Source organism: Argiope bruennichi, chromosome 7, assembly GCF_947563725.1.
Source record: "Argiope bruennichi chromosome 7, qqArgBrue1.1, whole genome shotgun sequence".
In the NCBI taxonomy this organism is placed as follows: Eukaryota; Metazoa; Arthropoda; class Arachnida; order Araneae; family Araneidae; genus Argiope; species Argiope bruennichi.
Genome location: NC_079157.1, coordinates 33,006,122 through 33,032,249, shown reverse-complemented (window position 1 = coordinate 33,032,249; position 26,128 = coordinate 33,006,122). Strand labels below are relative to the sequence as shown.

General features: G+C 26.9%; 1 protein-coding gene across 2 annotated transcripts; it reads right to left on the bottom strand.

Moving 5' to 3' along the window:
• Positions 1–951: 951 nt before the first annotated feature.
• LOC129976734 (putative phospholipase B-like 2) lies at positions 952–20,965 on the bottom strand. 2 transcript variants are annotated; one of them, XM_056090453.1, is made up of 12 exons: positions 20,889–20,965; positions 19,890–20,069; positions 18,695–18,941; positions 17,494–17,588; positions 16,856–17,073; positions 14,155–14,249; positions 10,578–10,738; positions 10,394–10,486; positions 6,862–6,933; positions 6,017–6,169; positions 4,493–4,652; positions 952–1,289 (listed from the first exon to the last, which is right to left on the bottom strand). In XM_056090453.1, exons 2-12 carry the CDS (start codon positions 20,060–20,062, stop codon positions 1,119–1,121), a joined length of 1,638 nt encoding a protein of 545 aa, XP_055946428.1. In that variant the 5' UTR covers positions 20,063–20,069; positions 20,889–20,965; the 3' UTR covers positions 952–1,118. The 2 variants fall into 2 exon arrangements, with proteins under 2 accessions (XP_055946428.1, XP_055946425.1); XM_056090450.1 differs by lacking the exon at positions 20,889–20,965 and adding an exon at positions 20,656–20,827.
• Between the last annotated feature and the right edge of the window lie 5,163 nt (positions 20,966–26,128).

Sequence of the window (26,128 nt, the reverse complement as noted above, 5' to 3'; positions counted from 1 at the left end):
TATATTGTTACAAATCTGTAATTTTGCTATCCCGCATGAATAGTGTCATCCTGGAAAAGCCGTTAAAACTCTTTGTAAGATCTGTCCTGTGCGTCAATGACCTGAGAGCTTGGCGACTAAATGGATACTACTGGAAAGTTCGAGAACTTTCACGATCCATCCGTTAAGACCCGAGATACAGCAAGGTACGCCCTGAATGGTCTGAAGATTCCAGCCCCGCCTCCCGGAACTATAAAAGACAGGCAATCCAGCTGAGAAGAAGTCGTGTGGATCGTCGGAAGTGTGTGTGAGAGGAGTCGAAGTTGCCGACACGTAGAGATTTTGGAGAGCATTAGACAGCAAGCAAGCAAGCTGCTGAACTAATGAACTATAGCAATTAAATGCGCTGTGTCATTACGATTTATTGGCGGTAGTTATTGAAGGAGAAAAATTTTTGTAACAATATGGAGTCTTTAAATTCCTTAAGATAAAATAAAAGTGACTACTAAATACCAGTGGTGACATGTTTGAATATTTTCAAATTTAATTGCCCCCCAAATTTAAATTTGGCTGGTAATTTATTTTCAGGTACATATTGACATTTTTCTCTTGTTAAATAATTTTTTTGGCAAAAAAAGGTCACTTAATCAAACTTAAAAAGAATTAGTAATTCTGAAGATTTTGTTTTGATGAAAATGAAATTTATATTTCATATAAAAAGTGGCGTTTTCTTAATTTTAGTATTTCAATTCAGAATAAATAAGTTTATGCCTTGCAAATATATTCTCAAATGTACTATAAATTTGAGAAGTTTTATTCTGCCAGTTTTTTATCTGTACATATGTATAGAAATGTCATTTTTATCCCTACCACACTGTACATAATATTTTTTTAAGAGAGCTTAGAAAAAAGATATGCTTATAGATTCTGAAAGTGTAAGCGGAAGCAAAATAAATTACATCAGGCCAAGTCTATCATAGGAATGCTTTTAATATTTTCCAATGCAATCATTGAAGAATGTTGCCCGAATACATTAAATTTAAATATGAAAATACAATTATTACACTATACTAGAGAAATATCTTAATTAAAAAATTATCACAGTTAAAATTATATATCAGTATTACTTACAAATACAGTTATAACCATTTATGAACTACTGGTTCAAATTTCCACAAGTCTGGGTGACCAGTATGCCTAACTGTTTTATCAAAATCGCTTTTACTCCACTGAAAAGGAGGCACTGAATCATAAGTAGGTCCACTAATTGCAACAAATTCCAAATTTTTGAACATCTCGTATGATGTTAACTGTAAAAATAAAATGTTTCAGAATTATTTATCCAGAATAACTTTATTTTACTTTCTAATTACATTAATTCTGAAATACATACATATATATATCCTTTCTTTTTACACTGCTCTAAAAACAAATCATTTCTGCATACAGAATAAATAAAATGTCAATATTATTAGCTGAATGTTAAATAATTTTTAGCATATCTACAAATAATAAAGGAGAATGTATGCATAGGAATAATAAAGGAAAAATAGTCATTCTGTATGCTGAATTGTTTGACATCACATAAATAAACAATTGTCAAACTTGGCACATAAATATTTTGGAAGGTGAGAATGTCACCTCAATCTTTTTATTTATTTTGTAAGTGAATGGAGACATTTTGGAGATAACTTCCCAAAATAATAGCATAAACATGATTTTTTACATTGTCTTAAAATTAAAAATAAAAATCTTTTTAATGATATTAAGTTTTAAGCTGCATAATTTTTCCCCATTTTAGAATTATATTTTACGACGATATATTTCATTCTTCAAGAGAAACTCAAGTAGTTTTCATTGTTGTTACTAATATTAGATACTGGTTTTTTCTCCCATTGTTGATGATGTTAGTATGAAATTATGGTTTATTTTTTAATAAGTAGACTTAAGTTTGACATTTTTTTAAAAAATTGATTGTAATTAAATTAAGGTTTAGCTTCACTACTAAACAATGAAATTTATATGAATTTAAATTTCTGTAATGCACATGAGAATTGATTTTAAAGCTTAGTTATTTTATTTTCTGTTTTTATATTTTAAATAAATTTATTTAGTTTCACTTAGGAAGTGTTTATATTAGTTGAAATTTAAACACTTCTCTTTTTCAAATTTCAAAGTCTACATTTTAGTTAAGGTGACAGAAAATTAGGGAGATGCATTCACAATGAATAAAACAATGTAAAACTGTAAAAATAATAGATTTTTACATGTCTGTCAAATTTGAAAAACAGAAACTTGAGGTTACTTGTTCTTGAAGAGCAAGTATTATGACAGATTTAATAGAAAAAAATTACTTTGCTAAAACATATATCAAGAGCAAGTTACAAAAAATATTTAATTGGAAATTTTAGCAATCAAATCGTACAACCAGCAGTCATCAAAAGTGGCTAATATTAAGTAAGTTTCAATATGAGACTTAATTCGCTTTTAGTAAAATAATTTCATAATTCGCATTCACTTTAAATAAATAATAATAATTTAATAATTTGCTTTTAATAAAATTTTTGAATTTTGTAGTATACACATTTAAGTTTGAATTTCAAAATCAAATAAGCATGAAAATTTTAAACTGTATATTCTGCTTTTTAATGAGTTCAAGCACTATTGCTCTTTCATGTAATATGTATAAGAATGTAAACAGAAAATTAGGAAATTGCATAGCACAAAGAAAAGAACAATGTAAAGCTTATAATATAGTATGAATTATATGACTGTCAAAATTTGAAGTGTTAAAATTTTTGCTGAAGAAGCAAGCCATTAAGATCGAATTACTACACAGACTGCATTTTTGAACTGAAATTCAAACTATTTTTATTGTTTCATCAAATATTTAATAATGTGGTTTTATTTCATAGTTGAAAGCTAAAGAAGAAGGATTCTATTTAAATTTGGATAGTTTATAATGTAATTACAATACTGCTAAATTTAGAAGATAGATTTCCTACAGACTGGCCTCCATAGATAGAAAGATTCATGCATAGAATGAACAGAAAGCAGTGTTATTTTAATCATTTTTCATATCTGATCATTTATAAAAATCACGGTCATGAAGTGATATCTAAAAATTTTAATTAAAATTAAAAATCTATACTTATAATAAAGCTCAATGTGTGTGTGTGTGTGTGTGTGTTGGCGCTCTACAGGCCAGGTCATTTGACATACAGCTATCAAATTTGGTACATGTATACCTTAGAGGTCGGGAATGTGCACCTGGGGTCCCTTTTTTTGAAATTTTAATTATTAATTAAAAACTAACTTTCCCGCCAAAAAAATCTTCCATTTTCCCCACCGCCAACTTTTCCGAAAAAAAAATCTTCCATTATCCCCAGCGCCAAACGAGAAAGGCTCCAGTTTTTTTTTTCTCCCAACAGTAATGAGGCTAGGGTTAAAATTTTTCGGCGGATTATTTCAATCGGTTCTGTTTATTTTCTTAATGTTTGATGCATTTAAAATTAAACATTGTTAATGAATCAATCTTTCAGATTCATTCTGAAGTACTTTTGAATTAAAATAAAACAGAATAAAGGAAATTAAAAATTTCTAATCCGCATAGCGTTACCCCAACTGGCGTAGAAAAAATCACGTATTTGCGTTACGCAACCGGCGAAGAAAATTCACGCATGCGCATTCTGTTCTGATTGTTGCCATGACAACGTTATCAATGGATGATTTAAATTATTTTTGGGTTAATTGCATGCTTTTGTAAGTAAATTGTATTTATGTTAGTTATATATTTTTTGTATATGCTTATAGTTTTAAGTACATCGTTTTTTAAGTAGTTTTTTTAAAACCTGTTTTCAACCGTTTATTTTAAACGATTCGTTTTATTTTCTTAGTGTTTGATGCATTTAAATTTAAACATTGTTAATTAATCGATCTGCTCATAATGAATCTAAGAAAATTTTGTTGACCAACTCTTGAGATATTACATAAATTTAAAAAGATATTCTTTAGTGCCCATAAAGTTTAAACGCTGAGTGACTCTATTTTCAGTTATCAGATTATAAAAAAATGCTTTGTTTCAGTAAAAAATATTATTATATTAATTGAAGATAAATTCTTTCCACTTTAATTTAAAGCATAAATTCTACGGGTGCTAACAGAAAATGAGAGAGATACATATTACGTTATGACTGAAGGCCTTTATAATATTATGAATGAATTATATGGATAATCAAAATTTGAAGTTTTAAAATATTTTGATGAAGAAGCTATTAAAGTAGAAATTGCATAAAATATTTAATTATTAAAATTTTAACGAACATTAAGACTGACGAACCGGCTGGTCGCCAAAGGCGGCTAGTAACCAATAAGTCCAACAAACTAGCTGGTCGCCAAAAACAATTAGTAATGAATATAGTAAAAAATTAACAAATAGAATATAGTATAATTTATGGTGGAAAAAATATAAAAACAAAACAGATGATTATTTATAAAGTTTCAAACAAAATACCTTTACATCTATAGCACCATGTTGTTTGTGTCCTAAGGCACCAAATGGATAGGTCCCATTTATTGCATTGAGATCACTTCTAGCAGAAATGGCATTTTCAGCACTATATGGAGGCGTGCAGTTACATTTTGATAAGGGATCATTGGTGTAATCATTGTATCTATGATCAGTCCATAAAATATATGTTAGCCATGTGGTCTTTCATAATTTTAGGAAGAAAAAAATTTTTTAATAGAATATTAATCAGCACAGTATATATAATATTATCAGCATTATCTGTTTGCATGCTCAGTTGTTCAGGAATATTAAAAAAAAATAATAGGTTAACATGTTAATAAAAGTTTTAAAAAATTGAAAATTTTTTTATTATGAAACAGTTATTGTTCTAAATGATTAAATTCAAAATTTAAGACTAAAATGTTATTCTGAATCATACAATACTTCAAATAACTAACTTGAATACTTGAACTAAAGTGTACGAGCCTTTGCAGGCATCATTTGTTAATAGTCCAAGATTTAATTTTAAAGCTTATGAATAAATCCAAGAACTTTTGAAATGGAAAAAAATATTATTCATATGCAGTGTACTAATAATACAATTCATTGAAATTAATTTACAACTGTGTGTAACCAATAAAATTCCATAGTATATTTTTGATACTCTTTGGACTTCAAATTCCACAGAACTATTAAACAGTATTTGCATTTTAAAAATAAAAATTTTGTTTTTATTATGCTTATTCTTTTTTTTCCCCCCACTTACCTTCCATGCATTTCCATTTTAATAGATAGAGAACTAATGTATAAGAATGAAAAAGAGATTGTAATTGACAGGAATAGATTTATTTAGAAGTTTAAGACCTACATTTTTATATAAATTCATTTCAGCACTAGATTAAATACTCTATGAGCCCTTAGCCAATGAAAGTCTTGGGGAAAAAAGGAGGGAGACTCCTTTCCTCTCCTCAATTTTCAGTCAGATATATTTTAAACATTATATAATCAGTTTTAAGTAGCAAATTTTAAAAATTGAAATATCCTTCAAGAGATTTGGTTTCAATAAATTGCATATAAAATAATAAAAAATTAAAATTTAAATGTAATTTTTCACAGAACAGTAGGAAAAAATTACTAAACTTTTAAACACTATCTGAATTTCATTTTATATAGGATCAGATATTTTTTTTAATTATAAAGCAACATATTTTTTTTAGAATTACAAAGTAATAGAATATAAAATTTACAAAAGATAATTAGTTAGAAATGTTGCTAGAATATTATTTCAGAATTTAAACAATACTTGATTTTAATTTGAATAAACTTAAATGCTCAGTTTTCATATTTCAATAAAAACACAAAATTAAATTACTCTGAAAATCGAGGTTTCATGGCTCTGCAAAATATCTCAAAGCAGTTGTTTGCTTATTTAATAATTTGGCTTTGACTTATTCATATACAAATACATAAAAATATGAAATATTTTACAATGCTGTAATAAAACCAAAGAGTTTTAGACTAACATACCTCATTAATTTGATCATGCTTGGAATATCTTTAATTTTACCGTGATCACGTTTAAAAATTAAAGCTCTTGCAGTTTTATCATACGTAAACCAATCGCCATACTTTAGGACATCTATTTGTGCTCCACTCATATTGAAAACATCTTTAAAATATCTGTAAGTGAACACACAAAGAATCTATCAATTTCAAGCTTTGAAAAATTGTATATCACAAGATTTTAAAATTTCTTTGTAATTCACGGGATTTACTCAACATATTTTTTAACATTTCTCTTGAAATGTTTCACTAAATTTAAATCATTTCTTTATACTTTTGAAGATGTCAGTTTAAAAATTGTTAGATGTTAGGAATTTTTATTTCAACAAAACAAAATAAAAAAGTTTTCTTGATGTCAAGAATTTACCTAACACCAGTAACTCTGTTATTTGTAAAATTTAAATAGATTCAGTCATATTTTTTACTTGAGATAAATAAATAAAGGTCCAGAAATATTAGGGAAAAATTATAATAAATAATTTCAATTAAGTTACAATGAAAAATTCATTCATTAATATATTTCACTCTAACTAAAATTTATCACTTCATTCAGAAACAACCAGATAATATTATGGTGAGTGTTTTCTGTTTCTTTTGATTGTGAAGTAATTTAAGCAGCCATTAAACATTTAAATGCTTACAAAAAAATATAAAATGTAAAAATTAAATGTCAATATGAAATGCAAAACTGAATATCATGAAATGCAAAACTGAATATCATAGCAATTGCATATTATGTATGTGTTGTTATAACAAATCGTCTTATTTGTTACTTGCAGTCATTCATAATGTTAAAATTTAAAACTTACGGAACATTATACGATGGCCAATAACCTTGCTGCCTCAAAACATCAGTCATGTCTTCACTATGTAAATATCCACTGGAAAGAAGGAAAAAAAAATTTTTAATTATAACACTTGATGTATGGTAAAAAAGCTAAGATGCTAAATATAATTAAATTTAAAAGGCAGATCACTAATTTATTCCCATGTTTAAAAAAACAAAGTCTCAAAGCAATAAATTCTGACATTTTGATCTTTAATTGTGTGAATTTTCAACACATAATATCTTCCTTCCTCTTTTTTTTTTTTTTTTTTTTTTTTTTTAATACTATAAAATCTTTTTTCTACTTGAGGTATGAAGTAATAGACAGAGGAACAGATACTAGGAAAATAAGCTTCTCAATTAGTTTTAGCACTTTACTTACTTATCTTTGAATTCTTATCGCTCCTTAAAACAAACCAAATATTTGACAATACCCAGACTCACCAAGACTTTTTAAAAAATGAACATTTTTTTAAATAATAATTTGTTAAATTTATCAAAATAAAATTTTGTACTGGTACACAATTAGAACAAAGATAATCAATGGAAAGTTTTGAAGCACAATTGAAAAGTTCTTGCAACGTTCTCACAATCAAATAACCATTTTCATATACAGAAATTAATTATAGTTGGAATGAGCTCAGTGATAAATTCTGATATTTTGTGGTCGTAGATAGTGCAAATTATGAGACCTCTCTTTTAATAAATTGGATTATTTAATTTCATAATCCAATATATTTTTAATAGGTTCACAATTCATTTTATGTTAATATTTATTATTTTATTAATTTGTAGAAATGTAGTGTTTTTATTATGAATCCAGACCACTCTAGCATCTGCATTTGTACATGATATTATTGTAACAGGTATTCAGTTTTATAAATATCCCTTAACGAATTCTTAAAAACTTGTTGCTACTGGCGATAGGCGAGGATCGAACTCGCAACCTTTGGGTTCGTAGCCGAGTAACAAGACCACTAGACAAAAGAAATTTCTCATGTCTCGTAGCTGTTATCTGACTTATAAAGCGTCACCACATTACTCCCCCTTCAGTGCATCGGAGGTGAGACGAACGATATTTTGCCCTGTTTTTGCTGTTGGGGATATATTGGCTGTTGCGCCTTATCCATTTATTATTTTTTTATTTTTAATTGGCTGATTATTTATCAGCTTCATTTATTTATTGGCTGATTATTTATCAGCTTCATTTATTTATTGGCCGATTGTTTATCAGCTTCATTTTTTTTTCATTTTTTATTGGCTGATTATTATTTATCAGCTTTGATTTTATTTATGTCTGGTAGAGGACGCTACAACAGTTGTATGAAGGTTTTTTTTTTTTTTTTTTTTTTTTTTGCGTATCACGTCCGGGTCACCAATGTTGCTATTGGCGATAGGCGAGGATCGAACTCGCAACCTTTGGGTTCGTAGCCGAGTAACAAGATCACTAGACAAAAGAAATTTCTCATGTCTCGTAGCTGTTATCTGACTTATAAAGCGTCACCACAAACTAAATGAATGTAATGAAACATATACAGGACAAATTACATTTGATAAAGATAACATTTTATAACTAACTGAATTAGAATTTTTTTTTACAGACTTATTTACTTGACAATAAGGAACATAAAGTTTGTTTTTTATCAAACTGTATGTGACCCTAGTGGCCAGGAAATTCATCAATGAATGAGGTAACTTTTATGTATATATTTTACTAATAGATTTTAAAATAAAAATGCCTAAATAAGAATTTAAGTTTTTTTCTAATAAATATGGAACGTGAATGCTAAGAAAGTGAGAACACTATCTGGTAAATATCAAAAATTTAAGCCTGTAAGAAGAAAAATAATTAAGGCTGTTTCTGCAAATGATTTTCAAGTATTTTATGATTATATTCATTTATATATTCAGTTATACATAAGTAAATAAATAAACTTAAAAAACATTTTTTTCCCAACTTCATTTAATAGCAATTTTAAGTTTCATAATAACATACTCTAGGCAAAATTCAGGAGCAAGCAGGATGAAAATCGTCAAGATTTTGATAAATTTCTACCAAAGCTACAAAATTAGAAGTTGAATGCATAAAATTCTATCACATTTAATACTGATAATTTCAGAACAGTAATTATAGCTATAAATTATGTATCTTTTTTTTAATAAGGAAAAAAGAATTTTCATCAATATTCAAAATACAATAGAATTTTGACAAAAAAAAAATATTACCCATTAAGACTAGAATTTTTCTGGTCAGTAATTTTTATTTCATAAAACAAAATTATCTTTTTTAAAATAACAGATTTTAAATATTTTTTGACTAGTTAAAAATTATTATTATTTTTTTTTTAATTTCATGATAACTGTATTTACTGCAAAACCACAGTGAATCCTAGGAACTGAATATTTTCTTAAGCTAAATTGAAATTGTGGAATGTTGTGTTCTAAATTAGTTAAATATAAATACTCTCACTTGTATATTAGAATTTATAATTACAGTTTGGTCAACATTGACAGCAATATAGCAAGGATAAATTATGCACATGAAATAAGGTAGCATTCATTTTTCACTATCAACAGTTTCAAATGAAAATCAAGTGCTTTACTATTTTATCTTTGTAACTTCTTTTAAGACTAGACAAATAACATTTATATATCACTCTTATTCTCCTTATCATGGAAAGCTAATGACCTTTAAGGAAATCAATGTAAAGAAAATTTGAAAAGCAAAACTATTAAAAAATTACTTGAAAAAACACTAAGATTCCTCCCCAACAAATGTCACAATACTGTGTACTATTAAATAATTAGATTACATATTTTACTATCTGCACAGCCAAATTTATATTTTGATTAATTTTTATTCAGTCTGTCTCTTTTCATGATTGATTATCAGTCGAACAAAGTATGGTATTCTTAATAAAATAACATAAGTTTTTGCATATTACTGACTAAAGAGTAATGTATAATCATCTAAATAGCATTATTTTTGTGTGATAACTCACCAAATATAATTGGAAAAAAAAAATTTTTTTTGCAACCTAAAAGCTGCTTGTTACTATTTCTGGCAGTGTTGAAGAAGGAGGATTTTTGATGAGTTTTTCAAGGTTGATGTAAATTTTTTTGTGGTTGGTGAGAAACATTAATTTTAAGACTTAATTAGCATGGTATATTTAAAACAATATCAGAAAATATAAAATAAAATATGTTGTTAAGTATATATATATTCATTATTTACAATAATTATATCATAATAAATTTCTTAAGCAAGCAATTATTTTCTTACAAATCATGTAAAAACTAATAATCTGTCCCATATCTAATTAACTACATTTTTAAAACAAAGTTTCATACAACTCAATAAATGGTATTAAAAAAGATTTTCTTAAATGATGAAAAAGGAGCTAACAAATATACAATCATATTAAACACTTAAAAATATAGTTTTTAAATACATATAAATGCTGTACATAGAAATATTCAAGAGCAAGTTAGAATAGAATTTAAAAAAGACTCACGGTAATTGCTCAAGCACCCACAATAATCCATCTTGTAGAGGTCTGCCAGGTTGAAATTTTTTGAAATCTAATATAATCCACTGATTATTGTAACTAAAATTAAAATATTCAAAAAGAAATAATTTCATAGTTATTACCCGATTTCAAAAATGTTTTCAGAATAAATTATTTTACTAACACTTACGTTCCACTATTTTTTAGTCCAAATAATGCCACCCATTCTTTACCACTTTTAGCTAATCTGTTAGCTATGACATTTCGTTGCCATTCTAAAATTATTCCTTTAGGTGTCACATATTTCCATAAGCTTGCATTATGGTTTGAATTTGTTGTTTCCATTGCACCCTATAAAAAAATTCATATTGAATTTTTTTTATCTTTAAATTTAAAAGGCAAATTTTTTATGTTCTCAAATTCCAATAATATGACCAAAACTTTCTATAAAAAGTAGATATTGATATGAAGGACTTTTCTTACAATATAAAACTGTATTATCTAAATGTAACATTTGGTAAATGTTTAGAGAAACTTGTAACAAATTTACTTTTATTTCATATTATATAGCTAGTAACTGATCTTTAAAAATTTTATTTTTGTTAGAAAATATTAGAAACATATTCTATTTTTTTAACATGCGATTCTATAAAATATCTCGCATTTTGCAAACAAGTAAAAAATATCTGGTACTTACGTATTAACGCTACCACAGCTACAGATGTGGCGGTTTTTGTGCTAATGCACCAATAAAGAGCAATGTTTTGATTTTAAATAAAGTGTTTTATTTTATGATTTGTTGCACAAATTTTAGGTGTAGATTAGCGGCACAAAAACCGCCAAATTTGTAGCTGCGGTGGCGTTAATATGTAAGTACCAAATATCCCAAGAACAAGCCATTGAAATTGCAGATTTATTTAGAACATTCAGTTTCTTATAAATCAAAGATAAACTATTTTGAATTTTTATTGCTGCTTATACTTAATACTGCAATTATTTATCATATATACTTATTTAAGTATTCCTTAAATATTTTTTAATTTTTATAATCTTTTTTTTTTCTGTTTACAAAATTACAGGCTTATAATGATTTTACAGAGATCACTTCTAAAAGCAATAAATTTCCATCTGCTGAAGCACCACATACATACATATAAATTTTTAAATTAAATTCCTCAGGTTCAATTCATACACACATAATATACATATCTACAACTTAAAACCTAGAATTGATTATGAAAGTCAGGTTTTTGCTATTGTGATAATTTCCTTTACAAAATCAAGAAGAAATAAAAATCAATAAAACAGAAGAAAATGAACACATGATAAGGTAATTCCTATTTTTTGATAGTACAAAATACATATTGTCATACAATGTTATTTAAGAGCTACTGTATTGAAACATTCAATCATTGTAAAATAATTTTTGTTTTTAATTCCTACAGTAATAACATGTTAACTGTATCATCACAGCAAAAATCAAAACTTGGGATTCTGAATTCCAATAATGAAGCAATTCATTTTCACTTTGATGGAGAGATAAGGAAGTGAACAGATAAATACAAGAACAAAAACATTCTACTATTTTTATGTCCAATACTTATTATTCATACTTGCGAATTGAGTTATCCAGTGTACCTATGTTAACTTAAAATATCTCAAATTATAAATACAAAATATTAAATTTATAAATTTTCAAAAGATTTTTCTACTTGATATGCTTTATGAACAATTCATTAAGATGAAATTTGAAGGCAAAAACGCTTTGAAATTAAGGCAAACTCTAACTAAAACTAGCCTAAAAAGAAACTTATTATGCAATATTCTTCAAATGCTAAATAAAAAATGGATATGATGAGCATAAAAATTTATTAATAAAGTTAATAAAAAATAATTGATTTTGTATAGCAATAAAACTTTATCAGTACAAATTTTCATTATCTGATCAATTCATTGTAGTTCAGTATGTAGTAAGCAGCTTGTAGATAACTGTCATTAACATGCATTTGTAATGATGTAATATTATTTTTACTATTTATGAAACACACACACACACACATATATACACTGGGTAAAAAAAGTAGAAGGACACTTGATTTTGTAACAATAACCGAAAAATATTTTATTTTTACTAAAAATTTTTATTAGAAACATTTAACAAATATTTCAAAAATACAATTTTAACATCAGAATTCTGATGTTCAAACATAAAATATTAATGGCAACAAAAATAGTTTCTCTTTTTTGAAACTTTGTAAAAAAAGTAGAAGGACAGCATTATAATGAATGAAAAAATAGTGACTTTAATAAGGAATGGTCTTCCCATTGGCCTTTATAACTTCAAATATTCTGTTTGGAAGTGAATTGTATAGAGTTTGAATTTCAGTTTGACAAAAATTGTCCCACGAGTCATTCAATGCTTCTCGAAGCTGAGTTTGCGAATCAAATTGCCTTCCATCAGCATAAACTCGATGAACTAGCATTGCCCAGATGTTTCCCACTATATTAAGGTCAGGACTTTTGGCTGGCCATAGTAAAACATCCACATTATTTGTTAGGAACCAATTTTTGACTCCAGTCGCGGTGTGAATGGAAACTCCGTCTTGCTGAAACTTCCACTCTTCACCCCCCATGTCAGAGGCATAAGGAAGAAGCTCGGAATTTAGCACTTGAATGTAGTCTGTATGTTTTTGCCTACCATTTAAGAAAACCAGACTTGTCCTTCCTCCGTATCCAACAGCCAACCAAACCATTAAACTCCCTCCTCCCATTTGTCGTGTTGAATAGTATTCGCCTTCAGTCCCCACACAATGCCAGTAGTGCTGATATCCGTCTGGACCGTCTAAGTTAAATTTCTTTTCATCGGAAAATATCACAGAAGTTCATTCTGTAGTCCAGGACATGTGCTCCTTAGCCCAGGCTAAACGGTTATCAATGTGAACTTGTTTCCACTTAGGATGATGTTTCCGTTTTTTGAAAATGCATTTTTTAGATCTTTTAATATAGTTGTAAAATGTTTGTTTCGTCACATGATTAAGTCCTGCTTGATTTCTTGCCTTTGAAACAATTCCTTTGTTCTTCTTCAGCACACGAGCAAGTTTTCTTTCATCACGTAGTGTTAACTTCTTCGGTCTACCAGTCTTCCTTTTATTTCCATTTTTATAAGGATTTCTGATAAAGTTTGAAACTGTATTGGGGCTCACCTGCAACAATCGAGCAATCTCTATGACACCTTTACCATCATTTTGATATGTGGAAATTTGCCCTTTTTGAAAATCGTTCAAAGGTATTCTTTTAGGCATTTCTGAGAACGGAGAAACAACGTAACTTTTAAACAAATTAGATTTTTTTGACTGAAAAGGATAAACAAAGTACAAAATCACTATCTAAATAAAGAATAACTCACTAAATTAAATATATTAACAAGTGTCCTTCTACTTTTTTTAAACATCGGAAATTATATATACTAATTTTCTTAATAATATTAGTGGTAGATGTTTAATTTTTGCCTAAAATGAAAACAAGAGTCATTAAACTAAATCTGCATAAATATCTGGTAGTTAGGAGAAAATAAGAGATATTAATTGGCAAAAAGACACTGTCCTTCTACTTTTTTTACGCAGTGTATATATATATATATATATATATATAGAGAGAGAGAGAGAGAGAGCAGAATAAAGTAGTTATAAGAGAAAATATTGTTATTGCTTCAAATTTAATAATAAACCATTATAAATACAATTTTATTATTAATTTATATAACTTACTAGGCCAGATGAAAGAAGATAAAAATCATCATGTGAATAAATCACACCAGGTTGTGAAGAAAATGTACTTGTATGACCAGGTATTAAAGGAGAACCTGTAGAAAGAAACATGAAACAAGGGCTTTTTAATTGAAAAAAGATTATATATATAATGTTTTTATATTTTCATTTTGTGAGTGTGTGATAATTTTAAATTATGTGCAATCTAAAAGTAATTATCATTTGAACTTCACCTTTACTTTAATTTCTGAATTGCACAGGCTTTTACTTTCTTATGATAATTCTAAAATGTGCTACTCTAAAAGTGTTGTTTTAACGAATTCCCTCCTGAAATTATATAAGCTTTACATATATTCCCTGCCTTCTCTTTAATCTGCATTTCCTGTTGGTCTTTGCTCTATATTTTGATAATAGATAAAAATTTAATTCCTTCCATAACATCATAAAGAATAAAAGTTATACTGTTAAGAATACTGTTCAAGAGATTCATGTTTCCATCTCCTGAAATCAAAAACTATATTACATATATCTACCCATAAAAAAGATGAATGTGTTTGTGTGGGTAGATACTGAAGTCAGACTGTCTGACTTCGGGCTTTCAAACTTAGCATCTAAATACTTTGGTGGGTAAGTATATGGATTTTCACAGCCTTTAAAAAAAATTAATTAGAATTTTAAATTAAAAATTAAGTAAAATTTTAATTTTTTTTATCTTGTAACCTCTGAAAATATTATACATAAAAAAGATTTTCTCATCTTAAAATTTATCTTTTAAATGACACCAATTTAATACTAGTGCAAAGTTTTTCTGAATTTTGGCAAATTTTTAAATAATATATATATATATATATATTCCAAGAATAGATTACATTGTTACTCTGAGATTCAAATAGTTTTTATTAGTTCATTAAATATTTATTCTCATAATTTTCTCTCATTATTAAAAATTAAAGAAGGATCTGCTAAATATAGTAGTGAAGTTTATTGTTGTAGTGTTATTGTTTGTATAGTAGTGTTATTTTAGTGTTATTGTTGAGTAGTTTACAAAAATAATGAAAAATAAAAGTTACAATACTGCAAAAATTAGAATCCAGATCAACTGAATATTAAGTCTTTAATAAAATTATGATGTCATGGAACTGGCCTCTATTGGAAAGGTTCATGTATACAATAAACAGAACATATGCAGCAGAATTAAAACTATACAGTTTTAATATCTGACAAATTGATGGAATGGTAACCAAATGATTTTAGTGAAATTATATGTAACCAGTAACCCCAGAAAACTAACTGATTGCCAATGGTGAAAAGTATATACTAAAACTATAACTATTTGATTATCATTTATTTTCTTTTAGTTAACTAAGATTAATTTCCACTAAAATTAATTCAAACTTAATACATTCACAAAAAAATGATTTATTATTTATTTATTTTATCAAACAATTAATCAGTTAAAAGTTGCTCTAGAGAGATTGAAAATATGGGTACATATGTTATTCAGCCAGTTTTATCAAGTCTTTTATTGATTGATGTTTTAACTATTTTGGCTTGAGTAAGAATATTTGAACTGTTATTTATCAAATGGTGAGTTAACAAAGATTCTAGGTAAAAGTTAAGAAATGGAAGTCAATTAAGTTGATATTAACTTTTTAATGGATTATCTTTATTCAGAATTACGATTACTGCAGATTTTATATATATTTTTTAATCATTTAAATATATTGCATAACTGCCATGCAGTTAAAAAAATAAATTCTACACAAGGGATAGAAGCAAAAAATATACATAATTTTTAAAGCAATATCTGCTTAAGACTTAAAGTATTGCTGCTTTTATTAATTTAGTTATTGAGAACAGGAGGAAAAAAGGCACATTTTGTTGATTTTTTTAAAATATGAAATTTTAGTTAGCTAACGCCTGAATTTATTACTTGCTTTTTTAAAATTCTGCAATAAACCTGATTTCTGATTTTTTACCTGCTTTGAATTGAAGTTTAATTAAGTTACTTAATATTCTTTCAACTATGTTTTATTTTGATATTGAAATATACCTGAATAAAACAAAACTATTTTTTTTAATGTTTATACTTAAAGAAAATGCCGAATTTTATCACAGTCTAGTTGTCATCAAAATGAGAATTTGACACATTTACAATACCATTTTTACATGAAAATATAAAAATACAAATATACAAATTTCTTATTTATATATTTTTCTAAAAAATTCATAGACTTTATAAGAACACACACAAAGAAAGAAGAAACAATCTGGTCATCAAGTAAGTGCTTGGTTGACATTGGACAGTAGGTATTCTATTGTATATTATTTTAGCTTTCTTTTCTAGTAAATAAGTATATGAAATGTATTTTTAATACATATAAAAGTAGAAAAACAAAAGTCAGGGAGATTATAACTAATGAAGTTCTTAAATGTTGAGTAAATTTTCTTCAATTGCACTGAAACAAGTATTATAGAAAGCTATGCAATTTCACAAGAAAATGTACTATTGGCCTACTATTCCATGATAAATGTTAAAGAGTTGATTGACAGGATTAATAGTCATATGACTTCCAACTATACCAAATAATTATTCCAATGCAGCCCAAGCTTTAATAATACATTTTCTCAATGGTTATTTTTTTAAATCATAACATTTGAAGTGAAAAAGAAAAGAAGAAAAAAAAAAAAAAAAACCTACTAGCATTTAATGAAGTATGAAACTGCAGATTATATTTTTTTAAAATTCTCAGCATTCTATTATAAAATGTCCAAGTACTGTGAGCAAAATAGATATCCTTATTATTGGGAAGAATTTTCACTAAAGCAGAACATGAACCACTACCATATGCTTTTGCAACCTTCTTTTTATTTAAAACTACTTCAAGATCATCCAAATCACCTAAGATATTCAATAACCTAAAAAAAAAATCAACAAAAATAAACTGATTCGCTTATATAAGGCAAGATTTCATTGTATACATAATACAAGAAACTTGCATTATTGAACTAATGTATATATAAATATAAATGAAACACATGCAAAAATCAACCTATGAAAACAAATAAACAATGATATTTAGATAATATTCTGGAATAAAGAAATAATAAAATATTAATTTAAAGAATACTTAATTTTAAGAACAAACTTTATAACAATAAACAAAATTACTTCAAACAATAATCTAATTTGATACAATTATAATTCATTGAATATGAAAACAATATAAGTAACACTTTTTTATCCTTTTGATAGTTTCAAAAATTTTAAGCAGAATTTTAAGAAAAGTACTAAAACTAATTAAATATATGATTATATTATAAGAATTATTAACTCACATTAAACCCATAACATTTACATCTGTAGATGGATGACTGGTTTTGTTTCTAAACCCTTCCTCTAAGCCATGTAACTGCTCAAGAGTTAGAGCTACCTGCAATAGAACAATATATCATAACATATGACAAAAATAAAAGACAAAATATGACTTTTGTCACATTAAAGGAACTGGATTTCGCCAGAATTATAAAAAGTTCTTGAAAAAAAATTGTTCCAATACAAAATTTTAATAATTAATAAATATTAAAATATAATTCATCTCACATTTGTAAATGTATTTTATAACTGCAATTTTACCAATGAATCTATTACAATATACAAATTATGCTGTTTAATATTTGTGTGCAAAAATAAAATGAAATAACTAATTTCAATTTTTTTAATTAACTCTGAAAAACAGAAATATAAGCTATAATATTTAGCAAATCAATTACATAGGAATTTTAATGTATTAATTTGAGAAAAGGTTGTCTTTCCAATGTGAAAATATGAACCACAAATAAGATAAAACAATAATAAAAAATAAATAAAATTTCCATTTAAAAACAGATTTTAATCTCTCCCTTTCCTTTTGCAAAATTTTTTAAAAGCAAAAATTAAATAAAAATATTAAAATTGAATTTTTTATAAAATGAAATGTTGTTTCAATGATTAAAAAGATAAATAATTCAGATTAATTTTACAAATACAATTTTTTAAGAAATAAGATTCAAAATATTTAAACACATTTTAAATATAATTGCATAAACACACACACACACACATAAAAAAAAAATTGAAAATTAAAGATGAATTCTAGTAAGTGATAATTATTTGCAGAATAGTGTAAAAGAATTTAAATATGAAATAATTTCCAAAATGTACGTAATCAAATTATTGGCATAAATTATGCCATATTAAATTTTTAAATAGCTTTTAATGGTATAAAATGTTACAATTAAAAATTATTTAACAGAGAAAAGAAATTGAAATCAACTTAATGTAGACTTATATTTACTGGAAACATTTTATCTTAAAACAAAAATCAGCCAAAAATCCTTTTGGGAGAAATAAAAAAAACATTTTAAAAAAACAGAAGTCAATGAAAAATTAAACATTTAATCTCTTTATTGAATTAAAGATAATAATCAAAGAATAAAGAAAAAATATAGATCTCATATAGTTAGAATTTTTAAACACAAACCTTATATTAACACTTACATGGTGCCAATATGAATCATAATTCCTTTTAGCTTCAATATTTTTATTTATGAAATCCAAATTTTTCTGAAGAAAATCTTGTAAACGATGACAAAACGCTTCATCATTAGTACAGTAGTCAGCAATAACATTATACCAATGTTTCTCCAATAGATCTGCAGTCAAGAATCCTTCTACAAGACCAGCTGTATAAGCTTGTACAGGATCAGGAAAGGATTTATTACTTTTTATTTGTAAATAAGACCACCTATAAAGCAAATTCCATTGAAACAAATTTTTAACAACTATTATGCAAAATATTAAACATAAAATTAGAATAACCAATAATTTTTCCTAAAAAATTATATTAATTTCAGAAAAGTTTCAAAAAGATTAAGATTTATTAAAATATTTGCAGTAAGAATATGAATAAGACAGATCTTGCAATATTAATATCATTTAACATTACTGAATAAAAAAAATATCTATTTTTGGTAAATTTTTTTTAATCAGACATGTAGATCCGTTAGAAATTTTAGAAAAGATATAAGTGGAAATGTTATGTATAAATGGAATTTAGATAAATTAATTATACAAAATTAAATATATTAAATTTACTGAAGTGTCCAATTGTATAAGAAATGATTTGTCATGAGTAAAATGAACTTACACAAAGAAAGTACTATATTGTTACAGAATTTGAATATGGAAGTTCTAATATTTATATTAAAATATCAAATAGGATATATTAAAATAATGCATCTTTAATTCATTTCTTTCTAAAATAATTTTATTAATTTTTAAACTATATATTTTCTTATTTATCACATATTATTTTGAACTTTAACCACTTGTGAAATTTAAATTGATTCATTACATCTAATAAGAATCAAAATTGAGAAACAATAGTGATATTAAAATACTTTTAAAACAGTTTGATAGAACTCCTTAAGGAATTATTTACAAAACTGATATAGGAATATTATAATGTACTTCTATTAATTAAATTATTACTTTTATCATCTTCAAAATATTATAAACCAGTTTACATGTACAGCTACAAATAAAATAAATCTTTATAAAAATTACCTATTATCGAGAGTACAATTTTAATTACATTCTATATAATAGACCACCATGAGAATTCATAATTATGCCATAAAAAATTGAAATAAAGAAATTACAACATTTAAAAACAAAAATTAGTTGAACTCACCCAGTCAGAAAAATGTCATCTTTAAAATCTCCATAAGCAACTGAATTATCAGCAACAAAATCAATGATGGTGAATTTTTTCAAAAACTGATCATATATTACAGATGCAGTTTTAATTTTTTTACCCAAGCAAGCTGATACAAAAAGACTGAATAAAATCCAAAAGACCTTCATAATTTGACTGAAATCATACAAAAATTCTTAATATATGATAAAGAATTGTTTATTTAATAATCAAGTATAAAATATTCAATCAAAGAAGAATGCAATCAATAAGAGACAATTTTATTCAAATTCATTCACACTTCAAATTTCTTAGTTTAGTCTTAGGTTGTCTCATGTATTTTATATATAATTACATACTAATACACAAATTGATAAAAAAAAAATGTGTAAATAAAATGAACAATAACTCACATTGTACAGAATAAAATGATCAAATATTTTAATAAAAAAATTAAAATAAATATATTTAAATCTTAAAATTTAAAACATAACTAGAATGCACTTATTTTCTGCAATTTATTAAATACCTTGAAAATTAATTTTTCTCCTTCTAAAACTTCATTCACATTCATTTTTAAAAAATTCTCTCGTTCTATTTCTTTGTATGAAAAGATATTTCAATTTTAAAGAAGTTTTTCAAAATATTACATTCAATAATAATAACAATGACAAAATTTAAAAAAGAAAAATAATAATGGAAAAGTATAGATTAATTCTATCGATATTGTGAAATAGATTAATTTTATCAAAAGTATGATTACCAAATAGAATGTCAGTTTCTGCGTCTCTTGAATGAATTATTTCTTCAATAAAAATATACATACACAATTAAATGATGATTAAGTAAAAATGATTTACGAGAATTCGAAAAATTAAGTGACTGAATATCTTGTCGTTACTTTTTATAAATAAGAGTCAAAATTTTTATTTTTAGCAACAAGATAATTTTCGCTTACAAATAAATGTACTGGATAATAGAAGAAACGATATTTACCGTTAAGCAACGCATTATTTGTGTTTGATGTTCCTGATCACACATATTTCAAAGAGCAACACACATGTGACTGTGAATAATGAAAGAAAAACCCGCTGATTCAATCACGTGGATTGATTGGTTGCTTTATGTAAACACAGAAAACATTCTCGTGATGGCAAGTAAATGCTTTTTCACTTTCTTATTTACACGGAAAAATTATTGCAATCAAAAAATTCAACATAGGGATTTCGACGTATTCCGAATTTTAGATCTCCCCGAATTTAGTAAGGCACGTTTGTGGCATCATTTCTGTCTGTCAGTTTGTTTATGAAAGCAATAACAAAAGAATGTTGTAACCTAGAAATTTATAGATGTCCACCAAATTTTGAAAGAAATCCATTCAAAAGAAGTCTGTCTAGCCTTTTTTTTTTTTTTTTTTGGTCAGATAAAATGGTTTGCTAGCCTACCTGCCTGAGAACAAATGAAAATGATAATTACGACATGTTAAAAACAAGACAGATAAAATTTGGTGCACAGATTTAGCATATAAAATGCACATGCGTATAAAATTTTGAGCTGAATCTCTATTGGTGTTGACTGTCTTCCAGTCTGTATTTTCGCACAGACATAAGCACAATAATTCAAAAAGCAGTTAATTCTCATTCTGGAAACACGATAACAATACACACGCGCGCGAGGGGATTAAAAAAACAAAACAAATGAAACGACTTAGATTAATAAAATTTTGATGCGAGGTTGTTGCGGAATTTTGATTTCATTCAATCAAAATAGGTGGGACATCCAAAATGCACAATGGGTTTTCTTCGTTTAGTATATTCTACAATATAGAATGTGGAAATTTGAAAAGAAAAATCTGAGCACTCGTGGTGTTCATGGTTTTGCCCGAGGTCTAAAATTTTATACACGAAAAATCACGCCTTTATTAGAGAGTATATGAGAATGCATTAAGGAGATGACTCTCGTTGATATTTTTTTTTTTTATGATTTTAATGAGAATCTATTAAATCCTTAAATAATCTGTGCATTTAAAACTAGCCTCCTTTGGTAACCAGCTGGTTTGCTCGGAATATTGGTTGTATTTAATTTCAGTTAGATATAATTTTATGATTCCAATGAGAATCCATTAAATAATCTATGCATTTAAAACTAGCCTCCTTTGATGACCAGCTGGTTTGCTAGGGATATTGGTTGAATTTAATTTCAGTTAGATATAATTTCATGCCCGTGTGTATGTTAAATTGACAAATATCAAAGCCGCGTTATTTTAAATGATTTTAATATGTTCTGTTCATTGCTTAATGAACTTTTCTAATGACGGATCAGTCCCGCAACACTCTAGAGCTATTAAATAAGTAAATGTGCTTCTTCTAAATTTTGTGTTTTTTCAACTTTAATTTTTTTTATTCATCACATAGTTGCTTTTGAATGTTCTCAGATGTTCATGATATTTAATTCCCGTTATAGTATATTTTCATGAACATGAATCTACCAAACTGTCAGGCATTATGACCGTATTATATTAACTGCCTTGCATATCCTATGTTCATTTCTTATATGAAATATTCTAATGGAGACCAGTCTTAAAATGTCCGGTACATCTACTTAACGCAATATTGTAACTTTTATCTATATCTTTCAACAACAGAAGAAAATTACATGATTATATATCTGATGAAACACTGGAAACGGTCTGAATTTCAAGCTATTGTTAAAAATTAAGCAAGTAAATTAATAAAAATTGCCAAGATTCAAGAAAAGTTTGAAAGTGATATTTTTTTTTATTTATATGTAATATAAAGAAAATATTATAATCATAAAAAAATGAGCTCATTATTTTGATGAATCTGCACGTTTTAGACCTCCCCGAGTTCGATAGACACATTTTTGGAAAATGTCCGTCTGTCTGTTACAAGGATAACTCATTTGAGCTAGACGGTTGAAACGGTATATGATTTTAATATAAAATTCTATCAATCCAGCTGTTCAAATATGATTTAATACGACAAATACAAAGGGGAAAGAAAATTCAGCTAACGTCTACACCGTAGACACGTATCAAAATTTGAGCCAAATTCGACAAGGGATCGACCATCTGTTTTTTCAGAAACATGTAAACGCTATGATTCAGAAACGGAATGTTTAAATATATCGAAATTGGTATATTATGACTACAAGTGTAGTTTTGTATTAAATTTTTTGTTTTAATCAGTTGGGAAAAACGCGACTAAAACACAAATTCGATTTTTGGATGCTATTAACAGCTTGCAAAGGGTTAAACTCACCAAGGACGGCACGATAGATTGTTTAATACCATGCTAAATAATAAAAATTTTGAATTATTGATCATAATGCTATGTCATGATAAGAGCTGGGAAAAATATAAACAAAATAATAAATTAGTGTTTTGATTGCCTAACATGGCAGCGCAATTCCAAAGGATGCAGACTGAAGCCGATGCATTATTTGCGCAGTACTCACCAATCTAAACAGTCCCCGGATAAAGGTAAAGTAGTTTTAGTAATCAAATGCGCTTATTGTGACGCGACGGCCATCACACGGCTGACTATAGAGGAATATAGCCGAACCCCAAATTTTCGAAGTTACAAAACAAAACTATACAGACAGCTAAAATTTTAATTGAAGCGAATGTAAACAAAACATCAAATACTGCCCTCAAACAAAAGATCATAGTAAGAGGGTGATAGGAAGATAGCGGTACATTCATGAGCAGCCCCCCCCCCCCAGCCATAAAGGGGAGGAATATAAGAAGGAATGAAGGAAGAAAAATTCACACTAAATAAAATTCCAATGTTACGAAATATGTAGGAAGTCCTAATCCTTTTGGCTAAAATTAATAGAATTTTCAGAACGATTGAAAATGCCCAGGAAACGGTCAGACTTAAGCAAAGCAAATAATCACTTTTTGGAAAATTTAAAATTCTCTCTGAAGCCGACAACAAATCTAATTTTGGTGTTGGACTATATTTTGGTACCCCTTCAACTTACTTACTTTACTTCAGTCCTACCCAGATGACTAACAAAATGACTGAAAGCGGTAAATTCAAGGTTTCAAGCATATAATAAAATTTCTTATTCAGTGGTATTCAAGGTTTCAAGCATATAATAAAATTTCTTATTCTCTGGTATTCAAGGTTTCAAGCATATTATAAAATTTCTTATTCACTGGTATTCAAGGTTTCGAACATATAATAAAATTTCTTATTCACTGGTATTCAAGGTTTCAAGCATATTATAAAATTTCTTATTCACTGGTATTCAAGGTTTTTAATTTATTTCTAATTTATTATTCTTTCTAGAAAGTTTTGCATATCAATAAAAGGAATTTCGACTAGATTATATGTTCCGTTTCGTAGCAGTGTGGGACAGACTCCATGATTTATTCATAATTGAATGATGAAAGCGGTGTCTGAACCCTCACCCTCTCCCCAAACTTCCACACCACAAGTAGAAGGGGGGGAGGCATTTGGCCATGACATATTTAGTACGCCAATTCCTTTCATGCGACGTTTTTGCAGTTGAATTAGGTTTCAAGCCTAGAATCCACTGGTCCCAAACAGGGCCCGACTTAGCCTAATTGCAGACTTATAATATGACAATATTATTTCATATGTGGGAGTATTTAATTATTTCTTGTATTTATTGCATACACACAAAACCAACTTCATTATTTAAGAAAGGTAATTAGTTTATCAGTCTCATTTTATTATGATAAATATTTTTACATTAAAGGTCGAATATTTATTCTAAAAGAATGAAAAATATTCAGACCAATTCATTACTCAAATTACAGTAAAAAGATAATTTTAATTAATGTACAGGCATTAAAGATAAATTTTACATCCAATGTGGATATGTATTTATATTCAATTAATTCCTCCATGCAAAACTTAAAAGAAAAGATAGGAGGGGAACTTTTGTTATTTTTTGTCTTTGAAAAGCAATGTTATTTTAACTAATTTATTATTTTCTTTCCATTAACTGAATTAAAGATGCATAAAATGTTCAATAATGCGATAATAAAATAATTTTCTTTAAAAAATTTTAAAAAACAGCAACAACATGCTAATATCATAGTCTTTAGTAAAATACAATAAAAAAATTATTTTTTTAAAACAACTAAAACATTTCTGCATATTACTTCATAGATACATTGAAATAAAGTATTCTTTACTGTTACAGAACATTGTATGAAAAATGAGACTAAAAAGTGTCATTTGTGTAAATACGTATTTGTAATTTTGAACATTTTTTGATATAACACTAAGTCATGTTTTCTTTTAAAGTTATTACACATCATTATGTATTATTACTATGCAAGAAAAACTGGGAATAATAAAATTTATATTGACCTTGAATGATTATGTTTATTTTTAAATCTACAAAATGTTAACATGTTTATTACTAACTCAGTTTTAACCAAAATTTACTGTTTTCTCAAAATAATAACAATAAATAAAGAAAAACATACATAATTAGAAATTTAATATAACAGAGAGAGATTATATATATTACAGTAATATAAGTTTAATTTTGCAATTACATACAATATTATTATGAGACAATTTTTCATGATAAATCAATATTATGTAAAAACAGATCTTATAATATTTACTCTTTATTTATAAATTGACACTTAAGTTGTGTTATAATAGATTTCTTCCTATTTCCTTTTCAGTGTTTTTTTTTTTTTTTTTCTAATTTTACTTTCTGCAAAACTATCTGTAGTGAATAGCTTATAAGCCTGTTAACAACTACGCTCCACGAGCAATTGCTTTTGTATCATGGTTATGTTACTGGGCTGCGAACCACAATGTCCCAGGTTCTATCCTCGCTCATTCCAATTCGCCACATTGGTGACCTCGGACGATGAACCTTCAACCTTCGTGCAGCTGTTGTGGCGCCATCTACCCTCAACCAAAGTCGTCAGACTCACTTGACGCAGCATCAGCAACCACTCACTCACACGCTCGCCATAACGCTTGGCGCTACTCATATGGGTACATGTGCATTAGAATCAACAGCTAATACACCAACAGTCATATCGTTCGTCTCACCTCCGACTCACTGGAGGGAGAGTCTGTAGTGAATAGCTTATAAGCAAGTTAACAACTCCGCTACACGAGAAATTGCTTTTGTACCATGGTCATGTTACTGGGTTGCGAACCACAATGTCCCATAATCTATCCTCATTCATCGCAAATTCGCCACATTAATTG